Source organism: Dunckerocampus dactyliophorus, chromosome 1 (genome assembly GCF_027744805.1).
Source record: "Dunckerocampus dactyliophorus isolate RoL2022-P2 chromosome 1, RoL_Ddac_1.1, whole genome shotgun sequence".
NCBI lineage: Eukaryota > Metazoa > Chordata > Actinopteri > Syngnathiformes > Syngnathidae > Dunckerocampus > Dunckerocampus dactyliophorus.
The window spans coordinates 44,392,913-44,410,630 of NC_072819.1; the positions used below are offsets into that span (position 1 = coordinate 44,392,913).

A 17,718-nucleotide genomic window follows, 5' to 3' on the forward strand; every position below is an offset into this window, starting at 1 on the left:
GTCCAATGTGTGTGTGCTAACTTTCTCTCGCCTCACAGATAGACTACTACTGTATTTTTAGCATTTTTCTTTCACCGAATATTTGGTGTCAACTGCTGATACTATGTGGGAATGCATAAAGGTAAGTTTCGATGACTTATTGAGTGCTAATGTGCACATTTGTCTCAAGTTAATTCATTTTTTAAAATTTTTATTTTATTTTATTTTTTTTGTCTCAAGTTAATTCATGCTAGCCCATTGCTTCTTACCACACACGTCAAACAGCGATGTAATCTCTCTGCAAAAACTTGGCTGGAACTTGAACTGGTGGATGGTGGGTCGACGTTCATTTTGTGCTTGTAATTTGATCTTTTTCATGTCTTTGTTTTACACAATACATAATAAATACGATCAATTAGATCGCTATAATGTACGACCCCCCTCCCCTGTGGGTCAAAAAAGGTTGGGGACCACTGATATGCAGTATATATGTATTTTTTACTGTATTGTATAGACAATATACTACTGACAGCATACTAGAGCTAAAGGAAACAAACCTGTTAAATTAAAAGAGTGGTTTGACAACAACAGGCTTAGAGAAAAACAAAATAATGCTATTTGGCATCTGCAGTAAATACAAACACACAAATAGATGTAGTAGATATCTATTGGATGCAAGAAAACACCTTTTTAGGCCAAATAATGGATGATAAACTGAGCTAGAACTCCCAGAACAACAACACAACATAAAGTAGCACTGTATCTGAATTAATGTGTCGAGATATGAGCAATAACTACGAAAGCACACTTCATTTGCTCATCATACTTTATAGAAGGGCAGTTAGGATAATACACTCCTCATCAAAATGTTAAAACCAGCTGAAAAATTGCACGAATTTACATTTTGCACTGTTGGATCTTCCGGAGGTTAGATTGAAAGTTGAACTGAAATAGGCTGTTCATCAGCTGATCAAACGTTTAAGACCACAGCTTTGAAAAGCCAAAATCTTGGCAACAATGTGGACTGAATGCCATTTTCCGTCAGGCATTCAGGTATAGTCACGATCTCTGGACGGCAAAGGCAAAAAAGTTAATATTTATACCAGTCATAGTACAACTTTTTTATTATGCAATTACTTCTAATTTACTGTCATAATAATTGACTTTATTCTGGTTATATATTTCTTTCCTACACTGTGGCCATAATACTCCCTGCACATCTTGAATAACATATATTTTTCATTTAGTCTTATGAATATGCTCAGTCATTGCCCTAACTCATATCCATGTATCCCGCTCATTATTCATTGGATAGACTGTATGTGACCAGACCCCAGCAATCACTCCTCAATAGCTGCCTCACTTGCTTATCATTGCCATGTTTCCTTTTTAGGTTTGTTTGAGAGAAAGTAGGATGAAACAGCCCACTAGCAGAAGTGAACATCATTATCTTATGTACAGTACATACCTGCCGTAAGAGACTAAAGGCGTGGTATGCTACGTGTTGGAGGGAGGAGCGGAGCCTGACAGGCCAAGTTCACCGTCCATGGGGGTGTTGATAAGGCTGCAGTTGACAGCCATCTCTCACTGAGTCCTCAATATGCATGGTGACCACTCACTATGGGGAATTCAGCTGGTGGCAGCTGGTGTTCAGCTGGGGAACTCTTTCTTCTTGACTGTTCTGCCAATGGTGGTGAAGGAGCGATACATCGTCGCTTCCAACTCCACGCAGGCGGATGACAGCTGGCAGATCTCTGTGTCCAGCTTCTTCATGACTTACAGGGTCCTGAGTCAACTGGTTCCCATCCTTCCGGGCTTTTTTCTGGCCTGGCTCGGCGACATTGGCTGGAGGAAAAGCCTCATCGCAGTCCCGCTGCTGGGTCTCATGCTGTCAAGGCTTGTGCTGCTGCTCATGTTGTTACGGGACTGGCCACTCGAGGTCTTGTGGGTGGAGGTGCTCATCACTGCATTGTGTGGGGGTTCCACTGTGTTCTGGAGTGGCATCATGACACTGTTGTCTCTGAGCTCCACAGGACGGAATCGGTCCAAACTTTTGATGAGAGCAGAGCTTATCAGTGGAATATCCGGTGTTGTTGGCTGTATGACAGGTGGACACTTGTATGATTTATCCAGCCCGACCGTGAGGCCAGGTGTCATTACCTTTCTGGTGTGTTTGCTGCTTCATGCCTTCTGCATGCTCTACATTATCTTCTTCCTGCAGGTGAGTGTTTCATTCAGTACCATTACAAATAGCTTAGAATTGTAACCTCGAGTCATTTATCAATTGCTCATTATTTCAGACTTCAAATCATTTTTCAAGGCGACGAGTTCACTGGTGGGCTTGGTCCCTACTGAGCCTGCGCAATAAAATTATTGCTCCACCGGCTCTGATGTAATGTACTGGCGACATAGCATTCACAACATACAACAACACAACTTTCAGTCAAAGGCAATGACAGAACATTTCTCTCAACACAAAGACACTCCTTCTGTACAATGTCTCAGCTTAGTGACATGACAGCTCTAATGATGGGACTGTACATAAACAAATGACAATTACACAGTTAGACACAACATGACATTTGAGCTTCATTATATTCATGATGAGCTGTGTTGAAATGGATGTATTTTGCCACAAAAATGTGATATTCTGCCAATATTCCAAAGCCGTTAGAAGGTGAGGGGAAATATTTTTCTGCTTTTATGTCCAACTCAGATTTGCATTTGTTTACTAGTAACTATACTACACTGTACTTTTTGAACTAAATTCTATCAAAAGCCTTATGTAAAAACAAAACTACACTAATCGATAAAAAAAAAGGTTACATTGCATTTAGAGAGTTGTATCCAAGTAAGAAATGTAGTCGTGGGTTTGCAGCCTGTTTTGCTTGAAAGGATCTTAGCCAATTTTATGAGAACAGGACTTTCTGCTGTAACTGTTGTTTTTCTTTACATTACATTTAATGTTAAAAATGTTGTTTGAGTGAGGCGCATCAGTGACGTGGCTTTTATTACCCATCCTGTCATGAAGTTATGCGAGTGTTTTGTTACAGTGGAGTAGTGGTGAACCCTGGAAGCAGAGGCTAAGACAACACTTTGCAAAAAAAAATACAAATCTACGCTTTAATGTCCAGAAGTTGACAAAAAAGACACAACAGTGGTGAAGAAAGTGAAGAAAAACTGCACAGTGATCTAGAAAAGTAGGAAAAAACTGAAAGTACAATATAAATAGCTGCTGGGCGAAACTATGAGCAGAGAAGCCTGTCAATATTTAGCAAGTGAAAACAAAAGTAAAGGAGTGACGCTTACCGAAATCCTTTAGCAAAATTAGCTCTGACCCAAGTAGCGAAGGGGAGAAAAAGCATGGCAGTACTACGGTATGGCCCAATGCCTGGAAGTTGCTCTCCGAGCCTTACAGAAGGTCTTCCACACCATAGAAGAAAACTGGAGACCCCAATTGGACACCACATCAGCCAGAATGGTGTGGAGGCGGAACATGGTATACGGACAATCTGGCAGTCTCCCATCCATCCATCCATTTTCTATACCGCTTATCCTCACTAGGGTCACGGGGGCATGCTGGAACCTATCCCGGGTAATTTTGGCAAAAAGAACAAAATTGGTGAACTTGGAAAATGAAAGAATGACTGTGTGTCCCTTAGAAGTGAGAAGTCCAGTAAAAAAGTCCAAAGCAACAAAGGACCACTGGTGCAATAGAACGGGCAAGGGATGGAGAGGTATCCCAGGCGCCTGATGGGAGGCCCTGTTACAAGCAATATTGGAGCAAACAAACTCCTTGATGTCGGAATGAGCAAACGGCCACCAAATGTCTGGGTGGGCAGGAACAAGGTACGGTTAAAACCGGGATAGCGTGCGACCCTCAAACTGTCAGCACACTCCAGAGCGTTGGAACATAGATCTGGGGCAACAAAAAGGCCACCTGGAAGGCAGCCATCCGGAATGGGCAGGTCTTTGCCAGCGTCCATCACATGCTTCGCCAGCAATCATGAGCGCTTGGGATGATGGGTCCCACTGGAGACTCCTCGACCACTTGGGAAAACATTCTGGACAAGGCGTCCGACTTCTTGTTACGAGATCTAGGGCAGAAAGTGAGCTTGAAGTTGAAATGAGTAGGGAACAACAGCCAATGTGCCTGGCGGGGATTGAGTCAGCAGGTACGGAGCTGATGTAGGCCAGGTTCTTACGGCCTGTGTAAACCACAAACGGATGGGTAGAACCCTCCAGCCAATGCCTCCACTCCTGAAGGGCTAGCATGGCACTTAGATTCTGCCGGGGACAGGAAACGGGAGAAGAAGGCACGGGGTTGCAGTTTCCCCAGCAACCCAGGAAACACACAAGAAGTAAAATTTAAAAATCACATAAGAGCACATAAGACATAAGACCCCAGGATGTAACAGTTTTATTGCTTTTAGTGTAAAAAATACTACACAGGTTACTAAATACTAAATACTACACCTTCTGCTTCTACTTGTGTGACAGTTAAGCATGTTAAAATGTTACTGACAGCAATGTTTTGTGGCTTTGGAAAATAAAATTAATCTCAAAGGGAGTCAAATTTTTAAAATTAGAACAAATTGGGAAAGGACCATCTGAAAGTTTCACAGTTATCACTAATGCTCACAAAAGCAAACAATTGAACACATCATTTGAAATCTTAATGGCCTAATTACTTCATAAGTCGTGTGCCATCACTCACTTTAATGTTTTATTACTCCCTCTGTCGTGGTGTAGGAATGTTTTTCACATGACCGTATGTATGGACTGTATCCCCTTACACCGCATTCCCATATGCTGTATTCCACACAGGTAGGACCACTGTGTGACACAGAGAGCTTGAATAAACTCAGTAATGCCAGCCCATTTGCCCAGCCAAACAAAGTCGTGAACATAGTGATGCTGTGGGTGGCGGGAATCCTCTACAATGCTGTAGATTCCTCGACAACAAACATTCTGGTCTTGTTTCAGCTGATGGAGCCTCTCCACTGGAATGTGACCCAGGTGAGTCATTTTACACCCCGAGGAGGGAGTGACAGCAGCTGCATGAGTCATGTTTTCTGACAAATGGAAATGATTAATAAATATACTATAGATGTTTAATCGCTGATATTATTAGAATGTTTTCACAAGGATGATGCTCATATCATGATAAAGCAAAAATGTAGAAATACAAAAAATATGCATAAATTGTGAAAGAACTGCAGTGGTGTGAAAAAGTGTTTGACTCCTTACAGATTTCTTATTTTATTGCATGTTTGTCACACTTAAATGGTTTAGATCATCAAAGAAATGTAAATAATAGTCAGTGTCAACACAACTGAACACAAAATGCAGTTTTTAAATGAAGCTTTTTATTATTAAGCCTACATGGCCCTGAATGAAAAAGTTGTCTCCTAAACCTAATAACTGGTTGGGCCGTCCTTAGCAGCAACAACTGCAATCAAGCGTTTGCGATAACTTGCAATGAGTGTCTTACTCCCACTCATCTTTGCGCAACATCAGCAACATTGGAGGGTTTCCCCAGCATGAACCACCTTTCTAAGGTCAAGCCACAGCATCTCAATAGGATTCAAGATTTTTTGGTAGACAGCAGAATTCATGGTTCAATTTATCACAGCAAGTCTTCCAGGTCCTGAAGCAGCAAAACAGCCCCAGACCATCACACTACCACCACCATATTTTACTGTTGGTATGATGTTCTTTTTCTGAATGCGGTGTCACTGTCACACCAAATGTAATGAGACACACACCTTCCAAAAGGTTCAAATTTTGTCTCATCAGATCACAGAGTATTTTCCCAAAGGTCTTGGGGATCATCAAAATGTTTTCTGGCAAAAGTAAGCCTTAAGTCCTTCTTGTTGAGCAGTGTTTTTTGTCTTGGAACTCTCCCAAGCAGGGAGAGTGTTTTTGCCCAGTGTGTTTCTTATGGTGGAGTCATGAACACTGACCTTAACTGAGGCAAATGAGGCCTGCAGTTCTTTGGATGTCATTGTGGGGTCTTTTGTGACCTCTTAGATGAGTCGTTGCCATGCTCTTGGGGTAATTTTGGTTAGCAGGCCACTCCTGGGAAGGTTCACCACTGTTCCATGTTTTTGCCATTGGTGGATAATGGCTCTGACTGTGGTTTGCTGGAGTCCCAAAGCTTTAGAAATGATTTTACAAACTTTTCCAGACTGATAGATCTCAATTAATCTCACTTAAGTTATGTTTTAACAGGGGGGCAATCACTTTTTTACACAGGGCCATGCAGGTTTGGATTTTTTTTCTCCCGTAATAGTAAAAAGTTTAATTTAAAAACTGCATTTTGTGTTCCGTTGTGTTGTCATCGACTAACATTTACATTTGTTTGATGATCCGAAACATTTAAGTGTGACAAACATGCAAGAAAATAAGAAATCAGGAAGGGGCCAAAAACTTTTTCACACCAGAGGCAAACTGTAACATAGCAAGAGTAATCCTGAATGAATGGCCCGGAGAGTGAAAATATTACAAAAGGGAAATAATATGTCAGTCAGCCTTGGTGGAGTGAAAATATAGTCCTAATTTGTTAGTCTTGTGTTTATAATGTTAACAGTGGATAAGCCAACTGTTGATCATAATATCAAAAATAATTAAATATTTTCATGGGTTGTTTCGAAACGGTGTTTACAGAACACACGCGAGAATCTCACTGTGTACAAAGCCCGATAACGGCCAACGTCAGCAACAGTATCGATACTGATGTTGGCATATCAATACTGTACTATGGAAGATAACGATACAATGTATCATGTTGTTGATATTTAGTCACACTTCTTGTAAATACTTCCACCAAACAACTACTATTAAATACTAGGCCAACAGAAGAACATCATGTCAACGTACAGTTCATCAAATGAAATTGAAGCTGTTTTTGCCACTCATGTACAGCAGGTAAATAAACGGTGGCATTAAATGAAGAAGATAGCGTCAGCCCTCTGTTAAATAATGTATCTCAGTCCTTTTGAACTGTTCATAAAGATTTTTTTCTTTAGCCAAACCAGAAAGTCTGGTCATGTCTTGTGATGCATCCAGGAGATTGTACCAACATCACTCTGTGTCAGACTACAATCACTCACATGCCTCTTCTTTCAGCCCATCCCAGTAGCGAACACAAGCACATGTCACCTGCGACACCCACTGCAGCAGACAGTCAGTTTCCAGTCAAGAGAATCGAGCTGATGACTGTCGGTCACAGTCGGCTTCCCCAAAATAGTTCCCCAATTACAAATGTCACCTGCTGGAACATACTTTACTATACTGTACTGTAGGGGGGTCACAAGATCTCGCCTCACAAGATTAAAACACATCATGATGTCTCATTCAGAAAAAAAAGTCTTGTAGGCACTAGGCCTGGGACCATAATAAATAAATGAATTTATCACACAATAAATGAAAATGAACTTAATCAACTTGATCGGCCTCAATGTATTGCTATGCGCATTCGTGTCTGTTTTCCTCATCCCTCGCCTCCATACGGGCAGGAAGAGAGTTCACTCTGTGCATTGGTTTCAACACCTTGGCGCCTTTGTTCCTTAGAGCAACAGCATGAACAGAGTGAGTCCTTTTGTCAGTCATAAAGTCTCTTTGTCTCGGTGGATGGAGGCAGGGCCGGCAGCATATACATGTATACAGAGTGTCTCGAGTGCCTTGTGACGTCCTTACTGTACTGTATGTGATGGGCGTGTCACGAGACACTCAACTCCCGCGCTAACTTCATGAAATATGTGAGTACAGTGTTCCGTCGTTTATCGCGAGGGATAGGTTCCCAAAATAGCCCGCAATAAGTGAAATCCGCGAAGTAGCCAACTTCATTTTTTACTTGGTGGTCTAGTGGTTAGCATGTTGGCCACACAGTCACGGTCTGGAGATCGGGAAGACCTGGGTTCGATTCTCCCTTGGGCATTACTGTGTGGACTTTGCATGTTGTCCCCGTGCGTGCGTTTTCTCCGGGTACTCCGGTTTCCTCCCACATTCCAAAAATTGGTGACTCTAAATTGTCCATAGGTATGAATGTGAGTTGGTTGTGAATGGTTGTTTGTCTATATGTGCCCTGCGATTGGCTGGCGACCAGTCCAGGGTGTACCCTGTCTGTCGCCAGAAGTCAGCTGGGATAGACTCCAGCATGCGCTCCAGCATCCCCGCAAGCCTAATGATGAGAAGGATGAAAAAGGATGGATGTTTTGAGGGTGTAAAACACCTCACTATACACTTTATACACTTTTCTCAGACAGGCAATAACATTTTCTCACATTTCTCAAAAAAGTTAAAACCTGAATTTTAATGATCAACCTACAGGTCGGACACAAGACATTATTTAGTCACTCACGCGTATTTCACTCTTGTGACCATGCCTGGCACGAAGGAGAAATTGAGATTGTTGAGCAGGGCGATGATCCAGAACAACAGTCAGTCGACTAAATTCTTTAAGTCCAAATGGTCAAACGCGAGGAGCCAAGAAATGGAGGAAATGAGACAATGATGGCGCAAGGACAGAGGGCGAGAGACAAAACAAAGGTAGACAAAGGTGACTCACACGAGGGTGGGGCAGGAAAGAAGGAAAGAAAAGGAGATGCAAAACAAGGCAAGGCACGTTCATTTATCACTTCATAAAATCATTCCATAAAACATAAAAGCATTCTAAAATCATCACATAAAATTCCCTTAAATCATTCCATCAAACCAAAAAATTAAAAATGAATTAAAACAAAAATCTTAGATAATCTCAGGAGGGCGTAATGTCAAACTGAAAGCAACTCTGTGAGAAGGAGCCATTCAACCAGATTGTAGAGACAAGATAAAGTAAGACCATTGTTGCTTTACTGTCATGGAAAAAAAAATCTAATAACAGTCTTTGTGTCTCCTCCAGGTTGGCTATGGGAATGCCTCTGGCTTCCTCGTTATGCTCTCAAGCTTCCTGAGTACTGTGATCTTATCAAGGTGGTTCAGCGATCGCACTCTCATCACCATCGGCCTGATCTCCAATGCGGCTGGCATGCTTCTCATGGCCTTCGTCACCACTACATACATGTTCTTCTTAGGTAATTTTTTAATCTGGTAGACTGGTTTTTATTGCTGATTAACGACCTAACCGTAAAAACACAAACATGACAAAAAGTAATGGGATGGCAAAGATGCCGATGTTTTTGGCCAAAGGTGACAATTTTTTGGGCCATGTCTGTATGGAATAGAACCAAATCAGCCTCATTTATACAAACTCTGCCTCACCTGCCTCTAATGACCGCACGTCACCGAGTCTGACATTAATCTGGTGGTCTCTCGGTCCCTTTTTTACACAATTCTGCACATACCTGATCTAATTTTGAAGTACTGTGTAAAGATGTTAATGTCACGATGTTCTCTTCAGCCCGCGCTCTGACACTCTTCTCTAAGATGCCTGTTGTCCTGATCTCTTCTCAACTGTCCCAGCAGGTGCACAGTTCTTCATATGGTGAGTTCAGTTATATTAAAGACATACTGTGTGCGAATGTTGGCAGCACAATGTCCCGTTAAACTTACTGATCGGGTGATTGACCCAATAATGGAACTTCACAGGGTTATTTTGTCTGGTCGCTATGTCTCGAAGCACGGGGTGTATGTTAGTTTAATCCAAACCAAATGAGGTTGAGGCGGCATTTTTGTTTAATACCATTTAATGGCCTACCAGAATAGCTGCTGTAAAACAAAAACACTTAAAAAAGGCAAAAGAGACTCCAATGGTTTGATTGGATTTGAAAGTAAAGGGTTGAACGATGAGAACATAATGTTTATTTATAAAAAATATATAATAGTTTCTTCTTGGTCACTCTCATTTCCAGGTAAAGTCCTCACCTCACTGCAGATTTCTTTGAAAGTATCCAGTGCAGGTTGCAACCTGCTCTACGGCAAGATTTACCAGCAGACTCTCAGTTGGTTTCCTGGTTTTGTGCTAACGCTATCCAGCATTGCGTCCATCGTGACGATCGTACCAGTAAGGTAGCCTGCAACCTTTGTCGAAACACACATTGTATTGGAATACACAGTATAGTTTAGTAAAATGTTGGCACACATACTGGATATTATAGTACAGTGGAACCTTGTTTAGCGTCATTCCCTTCCAGAAGGTCCGACTCTACCAGAAACGTAACCGAATCAATTCTTCCCAAAATAAATCATGTAAATCTAATGAATCTATTCCGGAAATTCATGCATAAAACAATGAAAAATGCATATAAATACATATACTTTATGAATGAATGAGATAAATGAACATTTAAGGTTACTTTTACCTTCATTGAAGATGGGATTGTGGCAATGTGGCAGCGAAATCAACATGAACACCACTTTTGTGTTTTAGCATGAGTTATTTATGGAATTCAATATTCAATATTCAAATTTCTCACCTGAGTCTTTGCGTTTCTTTTGATCATGGCTGCAAAATAACACAAAATGGAGTCCAGGAAGGTTGTGAGTGCCAGCATTTGATAAAGAAGGTGAGAAACATTACTGAATTCAAGAAATAATTTGTGACAAAACAAAAAGGTAGTGTCCATTTTGATCTCGCTGCCACGTTGTGTCTTTTGCAATAATCACATCTTCGATTAATCAGTATTGATAGCCAACTTGTCGATACCAAAATATATCCATAAGCAATACAGTGTTCCCTCGTTACATCGCGGTTCACCTTTCACGGATTTGCTGATTTTTTTTAAGTGCATTTTGCATATTTTTTTTTAACAGCATATGAACGTGCATTGTGTTCTGTGTCCTTGTGGTGTATTAGAGCAATCTATTGTTGTTGCTCTATTTTATGTGTATGTTATTGTATTTATTACTGCTGCCAGTAGAGGGTGTTGTATACTCATGGGAGTAAAGATTTCGTCCCTCCACCTCGTCAGCCGGCTAACTATAGAGCCACAACAGTCCTGATTGGCTAAGGGAGAACCCGCCCTTTATGTTCTGCGTTCTCATTGGCTATAGACCATTGTCAGTCAATCTCCTTTGTGCAGCACTGCTGTGTTTCCTGTTTGCTCGTGATCATACAGGATGTATCAAAACAAAGTAGCCAAAGAACAAAAATTCTCATTTTGCATCACAGTTTAGGACTTTTCCTTACATTTTAACCCTTTAATTTTTTGGAGGAATTTTTTTTTTTTGCCCACCGGAAAACTGGCCTGTGTTCAGTCATGCATGCAATTATGCAATAAATGTTAGTATGGACTGAAGGATAAATAAAGAAATTTCATGAAAATATTCAATTGTAAATTTAGCGGCTACATTTGGGAGGGTCTACTTTTTTTGATACACCGTGTAGTTGTATGATGGCAAGGGCGCCATTATGGAATACTGGAAATGAATCTTAGGTTCATGGAGGACTACGAGGGGCAGTAAAATAATACAACAGGAGCAATATGTTTTAACAAGGATACAAAAACACTACAGCCAAACGGCGCCGGGATGAGGCACGTCACAGAAGTGAATACGGTGAGTCACCTAATCATTTCTTGCGTTCAAGAGATTGATCATTAAAATTGTAACAAAATTTGAACTTTGAGAGTGTTTAAACAAGAGAGAAATGTGAGAAAATGTTCATGCTTGTCTGGGAAAAGCGTATAAAGTGTATTGTGAGGGGTTTTACAGCCTTAAAACACATATAATAATTGCAAACAAAGTTGGCTACTTTGCGGATTTCACTTATTGCGGGCAATTTTGGGAACCTATCGCGATAAACGAGGGAACACTGTATATGACCAGTAATCCTATCTGAACACAAACACAGTAGGATCACAATTTGGCTGGAATGTGCAGTGAGTGACAGTAACGTTTTTGTATCAACCTTTGCAGGATATTTGACAGTAGACTGTCTGCTATGTGTAGCTACACTGCAGATGAAGAGGCTGATCAAGATGACATATTACCCCTGACAAACAGTGAAGACAAACCCTTTTGCAAGGAGTGCGCATCTTATTCACCCTTCAACGAAAGACCTGAGTGAGAATGGCAACTCATCTAAACATAACCGACAGGGTTGGGGGTGCGGGAAGATGAATGGTATAGACGTCACGCCTGATGATGGCGCCGATGCATTTAATTTTCCGATCGTGAGATCCCATTGAACTGACATCTTCTGACATAGCAGTAGACAAGAGCCAAGAACCTTTCTCCTATATTTAACAGAATAACAACAGGTTTACCTGTGTTGATCAAAACAAATTTCAACCATTTCTTAAAATAAGTTAATTCATAACCAATGTAGCATACATTGTACTGTATTTCACAAATGCAGCAGCCATGAGCTACTGCAGTGCCATACACAACCTCTACGGGTGTTCAATAATACAAGACTGCCTTTGAACCTGTTAAAGGGTCACTGGCATGATTTATCACCTGCTTAAATATGATATCAATTGTTTGTAATTACGTTCTGCATTGTTCGTTCTTTGAAAGCGAACGGTAAAGTCGCAAAAATTACATTTATAGTTCATGGCGGCAGCCATGACGAACTTTTTGTCGCAGCAAAGGGAGAAACATTTGGAGATGAAATTGAGAATTTGCAGAACATGGACTTAAGCCTTACCACATGGAGATGAAGACGCCTTCAAAACAGAATGGTAAATGTAAATTACTCTGGAGTTGCTTATCCTTCAATTATTGTTTTAAATCGGCTTATTCATGAGCGTAAAGGGGTCTTCATAGCCTGTTTTATTTGATATTTTGTGGCCGTCGCTGCCGCCGGTCTCCCACCGCCAACATATTGCTGTGAGAAGATGTTTATATAACATGTATGATGCTTTGAAGCCTTGTCTCTATAGTTGAATAGTGTTTAGAATACAATAGGTAAACAAGACACGACTTACTCTGTTCTGTGGCAACTTTGACGTAGTGGTCGTTCTTGTCTTTTTTTTTTTCTTCCTGTGTACTATTCCGCCGGCGGAATAGGATCCTTTTTGAAAATGCGTTTCTACCGTACTTTCAAGCCAAATGCTTCTTGTAAAGGTGTTCCTTCACAGCCGTCGTCAGTGAAGGTGAGCTTCCATCTGTCTCTCCTTCTCTGCACTCGCTTCATCCATTTTTGTCTTAAACCTTCGTCTTTTGGAAAAGAAAACAAAGAAAGTATCACTCGGATAACGTAAACATCCAGCTGCCACACAACATCTTGGCATGACTACTATTTTGATGAAAAATATGCCGAGCTATTGGGAGCTAAGCCCGAGCTAAGTCGACGAGCTATCTCGAGAAACGTTTGTTTACTTGGCTTTAGCTGAGAGGTGTTACTCGGCTGATGTCACTTCTGGAAACTTCTGCTTTGCTGCGACAAGTTCGTCATGGCTGCCGCCATGAACTATAAATTAAAAAATGTGTGATCTTATATTCGGGGTCTAGAGAGTTTTACATACAAACCCACAGATGGGGCCAAGCGAGTCAGTGTGTTTCTTCTACTCACAGTAACCTTGAGAAATGTCGCTGCAACACAGAGACCTGCTCAAGAAAGTGCTGTGAAGGTTCGGCAGGTTCGCAAGAAGCAGAACTCTGATGCCAATTTTAGTATAATGGCGAACTTTACAAACTTCTTGTGTAAAAGGGGGTCATCTTACAGTCACGTCGTCTTATATTCGGGTCAATGCGGTACGTACTGTGCTAGCTTGACAAGCAGCAAGTAGCTGTGTCCTAATGCAGGGTTTGCATCCTTCGCAGTGTGCATTTGTGGGGTGCTGACGTTGTGCGTCAGTGAGCAAAGGCCGTCCCAATTTGAAAAAGCTGTGTCCTCCTCTGCCATTTGCTCGCAGTCTTCATCAGGACTGTCCATTTTACTGGCCGTCCATATCCCAGGATCCTTTGCGCGCCCAGCTCTGAAAACTATTTCAACATGGCAACAGAGAGGCTTTAAAATATAATAGCTGTTTCACTCATTAAAACATCTCACGCCATACATGTAAAGCTTGGTGTGACGTTTGAAAAAGACATTTCTGTTAAAACACAAGAATGTCGAGCAACCTCCGTGCCGTACTCTCCTCTCATTTACCTGGAGAGCGAGCCTCATAGCAGGCTTTATGGTAGAATGACTCAGTATTGAATACTAGCGTGACTTGCAAACAAGACCAGAAAACTAGATAAGAAGGGAACTAAACACACATGAAACACACACACAGCCAGAATGCACTCAAAGTTCAAGAATGGGCGGGTAACACACCTCATTGTTTGTCTGTTCTGAATCGTGACAATGTTCAAGAATGTTCAAGATGTCTGTTATGTCATGTATTGTTACGTGGTCTGAGCCTTCTGTAAGGGAAAACTGCACTTTTTGGGGAGGGGATTTTGCCCATTTTGTGAGACATGAACACATACTGTATGTGTTTCTTGTTGTTTCATTGGGCGAGCGGCGGGGTACACCCTGGACTGGTCGCCAGCCAATCGCAGGGCAGATGTAGACAAACAACCATTCACACTCACATTCATACCTATGGACAATTTAGAGTTGCCACTTAACCTAACCTGCATGTTTTTGGAATGTGGGAGGAAACCGGAGTACCCGGAGAAAAACCCACGCATGGGGAGAACACAAACTCCTCACAGAGATGCCCAAGTGGAGATTTGAACCCAGATCTATCCGATCTCCTGACTGTATGGCCAACATGCTAACCACTGCGGCCTCAATGCGTTCTAAAGATATAAAAACAGATAAAAAGCGACAACTCAGTACTGCACGTAACAAAGATTGCTATTAAAACACCTCCAAAAACCTCCAACAAGGTTTTATGTTTTTATATCCATGTTACAGTAGTTTGGTCATTACTGGAACTTCCTTTCTCGGCGCATTGATTTCACATAGCAGCATAGAAAGGAACACCTACACCTAGCGTTAACTTAACAAACTCAAAAATAAAAACAACAACAGCACTGGCGGCATCTTGAATATGTAGCCTTACCCTTTTGGTAGGGGTGTGAGGCGTTGTGAGTGTGGCGCTGACGCGCTGCGGGCGAGTCTCTGGTGAAGCTCGTCGCTAGCCGGCTCGTAGCCACTCGGTGTGGTGTGGCCAAGTGTTAATGCGCCAGTAATGTAGTTCGATCGGCGTAGCGATGTTAATGATAATAATAACAATGTCGCTGTAACATTTTATCTAAATGGAGCGTTGTTGACGCTTTTTGGAGACTTTTCCAGAAGACTTTATAGGCGGAATAAGTCGTCCCCCATACGTGTAGTAATGAGCTGTCTCTTTTTATCGGTTCAGAGAAAAGAGAAAGACATATAAGACAAATAAGGATTGTGGATGGTGGCAAAATTCCCCAAAAAGTGCAGTTTTCTTTAAAGGAGTGCACCATGAACCAGAGACCACTCTTCTCTCTGACCGTCAAGCTGTGTCTGAGTGCAGTTACGTATTTGATACACAAAATAAGTGGCGTCACGAACTGGATTGGAAGAAAAATGATATCAGTGCTATCCGCTCCTTGGTCTGCTTGACACAACAAAGAACACAGCAGGGAAAAGGGAAGATTTCTTGCTCATGTGCATGAATGCTGTGTCCACGGACTTCACAGGCTGTTCGGGTCAGCAGCAGCACATCCAGCACCACGGGGGTGTCCTGACGTTGTGTTCTTAGCCCCCTGCTCTTTGCCCTGCTGACCCACTAGTGCGGCACACACACACGACAATAACTTCTTCATGAAATTTGTGGACTACACTGCTGTAGCGGGTCTCATCAACAACAGAGATGAGTCTACCTACAGGGATGAGGTGAGACGACTGGCCACATGGTGCAGAGACTACAACCTCACTCTCAACGTGGAGAAGACAAAGGAGAATGTGGTTCACTTCAGGAGAGCCAATGCCCAACACTCTCCACTGACAATCAATGGGGCAGCTGTGGAAAGTTCCTGCTCCTGGGTGCACACATCACCGAGAACCTCTCATGGCCTCGGCGCCCAATAAAGCCCAAAAGCACCTCGATATCCTACACGCACTCAGGAAAGCCACCGTGGCACCACAGAGAGCGTCCTATCCAGCTGCATCACTGTGTGGTACGGAAGCTGCACCGCTGCTGACAAAAAGACCGTGCAGCGCACCCCTCCCCACTTCCTCCAGGACATCTATAACACATGCTATAATACAAGCGCTCACCATCACACAGAACATCCCCCACCACCTTTTCAGTCTCCTGCCATCTGGGAGGAGGCTACTCTCTCCTAGCCCTTCTTCCATTGCACCCCCCAGCCTCAAACGTCACACAACTCCCTCCCAGACTGACCATTCATGTACACAACCAGAACGATATCGGAACTGTTACATTCTCTACTTATTTATTAAGTCAATCCTATCTACCTCATACTCTTGCATCTATGCCACATTCAGTAGTGTTTGCACACTTGTTGTTTCTTGTTCATTGCACAAATTGCATATACTAGTGATGAGTCATTTGCGAGCGAAACAGGCAGCTCTTTGAAGTGAACAACGGGAGATGTTTTTTTGAAGTGAACAAGCCTAGTCGTTTGAGGATGGGGATGGGGGGGGGTTACACACACACACACAAGAAAGCTGGAAAAGTTAGGAAAATGAGCAGCAGCAAACAAAAGTTGTTTCCGACTGCCAATTTTCATTAAAAACTACCACAAACTGTTTCCTGGACGCTGCTTTGTCTTTTAGTTTTGCACATTTTAACTTATATAATTATAATACTTACATAATTACAAAATACCCTAATTACAAAATTAGAAAGGTATGGAATCAGAGGGTTAGTGTTGAATTGGGTCAAAAGTCACTTAGCTAACAGGGAACAATATGTGGAGCTAGGGGAATACACATCTGCAAGTTTAAATATATCGTGCGGCGTACCCCAGGGGTCAATACTGGGACCAAAACTGTTCAACCTATACATTCATGACATCTGTAATGTTACTAAAGACCTAAAGCTAGTATTATTTGCAGACGATACTACTGCATTTTGTCCTGGAGAAAGCACACAAGAGCTAATTTAAAAAGTCACAGATGAAATGACTACTCTAAAAAGGTGGTTTGATAAAAACAGATTATCCCTGAATTTAAGTCAAAGTAAAATAATGCTATTGTAACAGCAGAAAGGATACTTTTGCGCAAATACAAATTGGTGGGCTGGACATTGAAAGGGTGAATGAAAATACATTTCTAGGAGTAGAAAATATGAGCTGGAAAGCTCAGATTAGAAATATACAACAGGCGAGAAATACCTCAATATTGATTAAAGCAAAATTTTCCTGGACCAAAAATCACTCCATACTCGCTATTGTTCTCTGGTATTATTATTATCTCTGGTATCTAACTAATTATGTGGAGATATGGGGAAATAACTATAAAAGTACACTTCACTCTTTATTGTCATTGTACTCATATAGCCTGTGCAGTCTCACTTTCAATAAAACACACACACACACACAAATTCTATTATTGAGATGAGTAAAATATGAAAACAATATAGACATTGAATATAAGTCATTCAAAAATGAAAACACCGGTGTCCCCCCTCGCTCTATTGGCGGTGACAGTGTTGCTTTTTGGCAATGATAATCTTTTTGAACTCCTCATAAGGCTCCATAATAATTTGTGTAAAATACACCGGCTGGAATCGCTTCATTTTTGCACGGAAGTAGATGAATATGGCGTCAAACGCCCCCTTTCATGTGAACGCACACACGAACCTGACAAATTCAGTTGACAACCACCGTTGCAGTACCGTTTAGTTCTGCTTGGGGACT

At 41.7% G+C, this 17,718-nt stretch overlaps 1 protein-coding gene and 1 long non-coding RNA gene across 5 annotated transcripts in view; one reads left to right on the plus strand and one right to left on the minus strand.

The window, feature by feature from the left end:
- LOC129186262 (thymic stromal cotransporter homolog) lies at window positions 1-16,571 on the plus strand. Of its 4 annotated transcripts, none has more exons than XR_008572219.1 (7): window positions 1-121; window positions 1,373-2,200; window positions 4,807-4,998; window positions 8,885-9,056; window positions 9,383-9,466; window positions 9,834-11,478; window positions 11,839-11,975. XR_008572219.1 is itself a non-coding variant. In XM_054784357.1 (7 exons), exons 2-7 carry the CDS (start codon window positions 1,580-1,582, stop codon window positions 11,987-11,989), a joined length of 1,218 nt encoding a protein of 405 aa, XP_054640332.1. In that variant the 5' UTR covers window positions 1-121; window positions 1,373-1,579; the 3' UTR covers window positions 11,990-16,571. The 4 variants fall into 4 exon arrangements, 3 of the variants coding, with proteins under 3 accessions (XP_054640332.1, XP_054640321.1, XP_054640340.1); XM_054784357.1 differs by having other exon boundaries at window positions 4,966-4,998; window positions 9,834-9,990; window positions 11,839-16,571; XM_054784346.1 differs by having other exon boundaries at window positions 9,834-9,990; window positions 11,839-16,570.
- LOC129186288 (uncharacterized) overlaps window positions 3,458-17,718 on the minus strand; it is a 25,750-nt gene continuing 11,489 nt past the window's right edge. Inside the window, exon 3 of the long non-coding RNA XR_008572221.1 lies at window positions 3,458-4,076. This is a non-coding gene — a long non-coding RNA (uncharacterized LOC129186288). The remainder of the gene's footprint in view (window positions 4,077-17,718) is intronic.

Bases quoted from the DNA above. Each gene is read 5' to 3' on its own strand.
- LOC129186262 (XM_054784346.1), top strand. From the start codon at position 1,580: ATGCATGGTGACCACTCACTATGGGGAATTCAGCTGGTGGCAGCTGGT. The intron at 4,999-8,884 runs GTGAGTCATTTT...TGTCTCCTCCAG, and splicing joins TCCACTGGAATGTGACCCAG to GTTGGCTATGGGAATGCCTC. The intron at 9,991-11,838 runs GTAGCCTGCAAC...CAACCTTTGCAG, and splicing joins GTGACGATCGTACCAGTAAG to GATATTTGACAGTAGACTGT.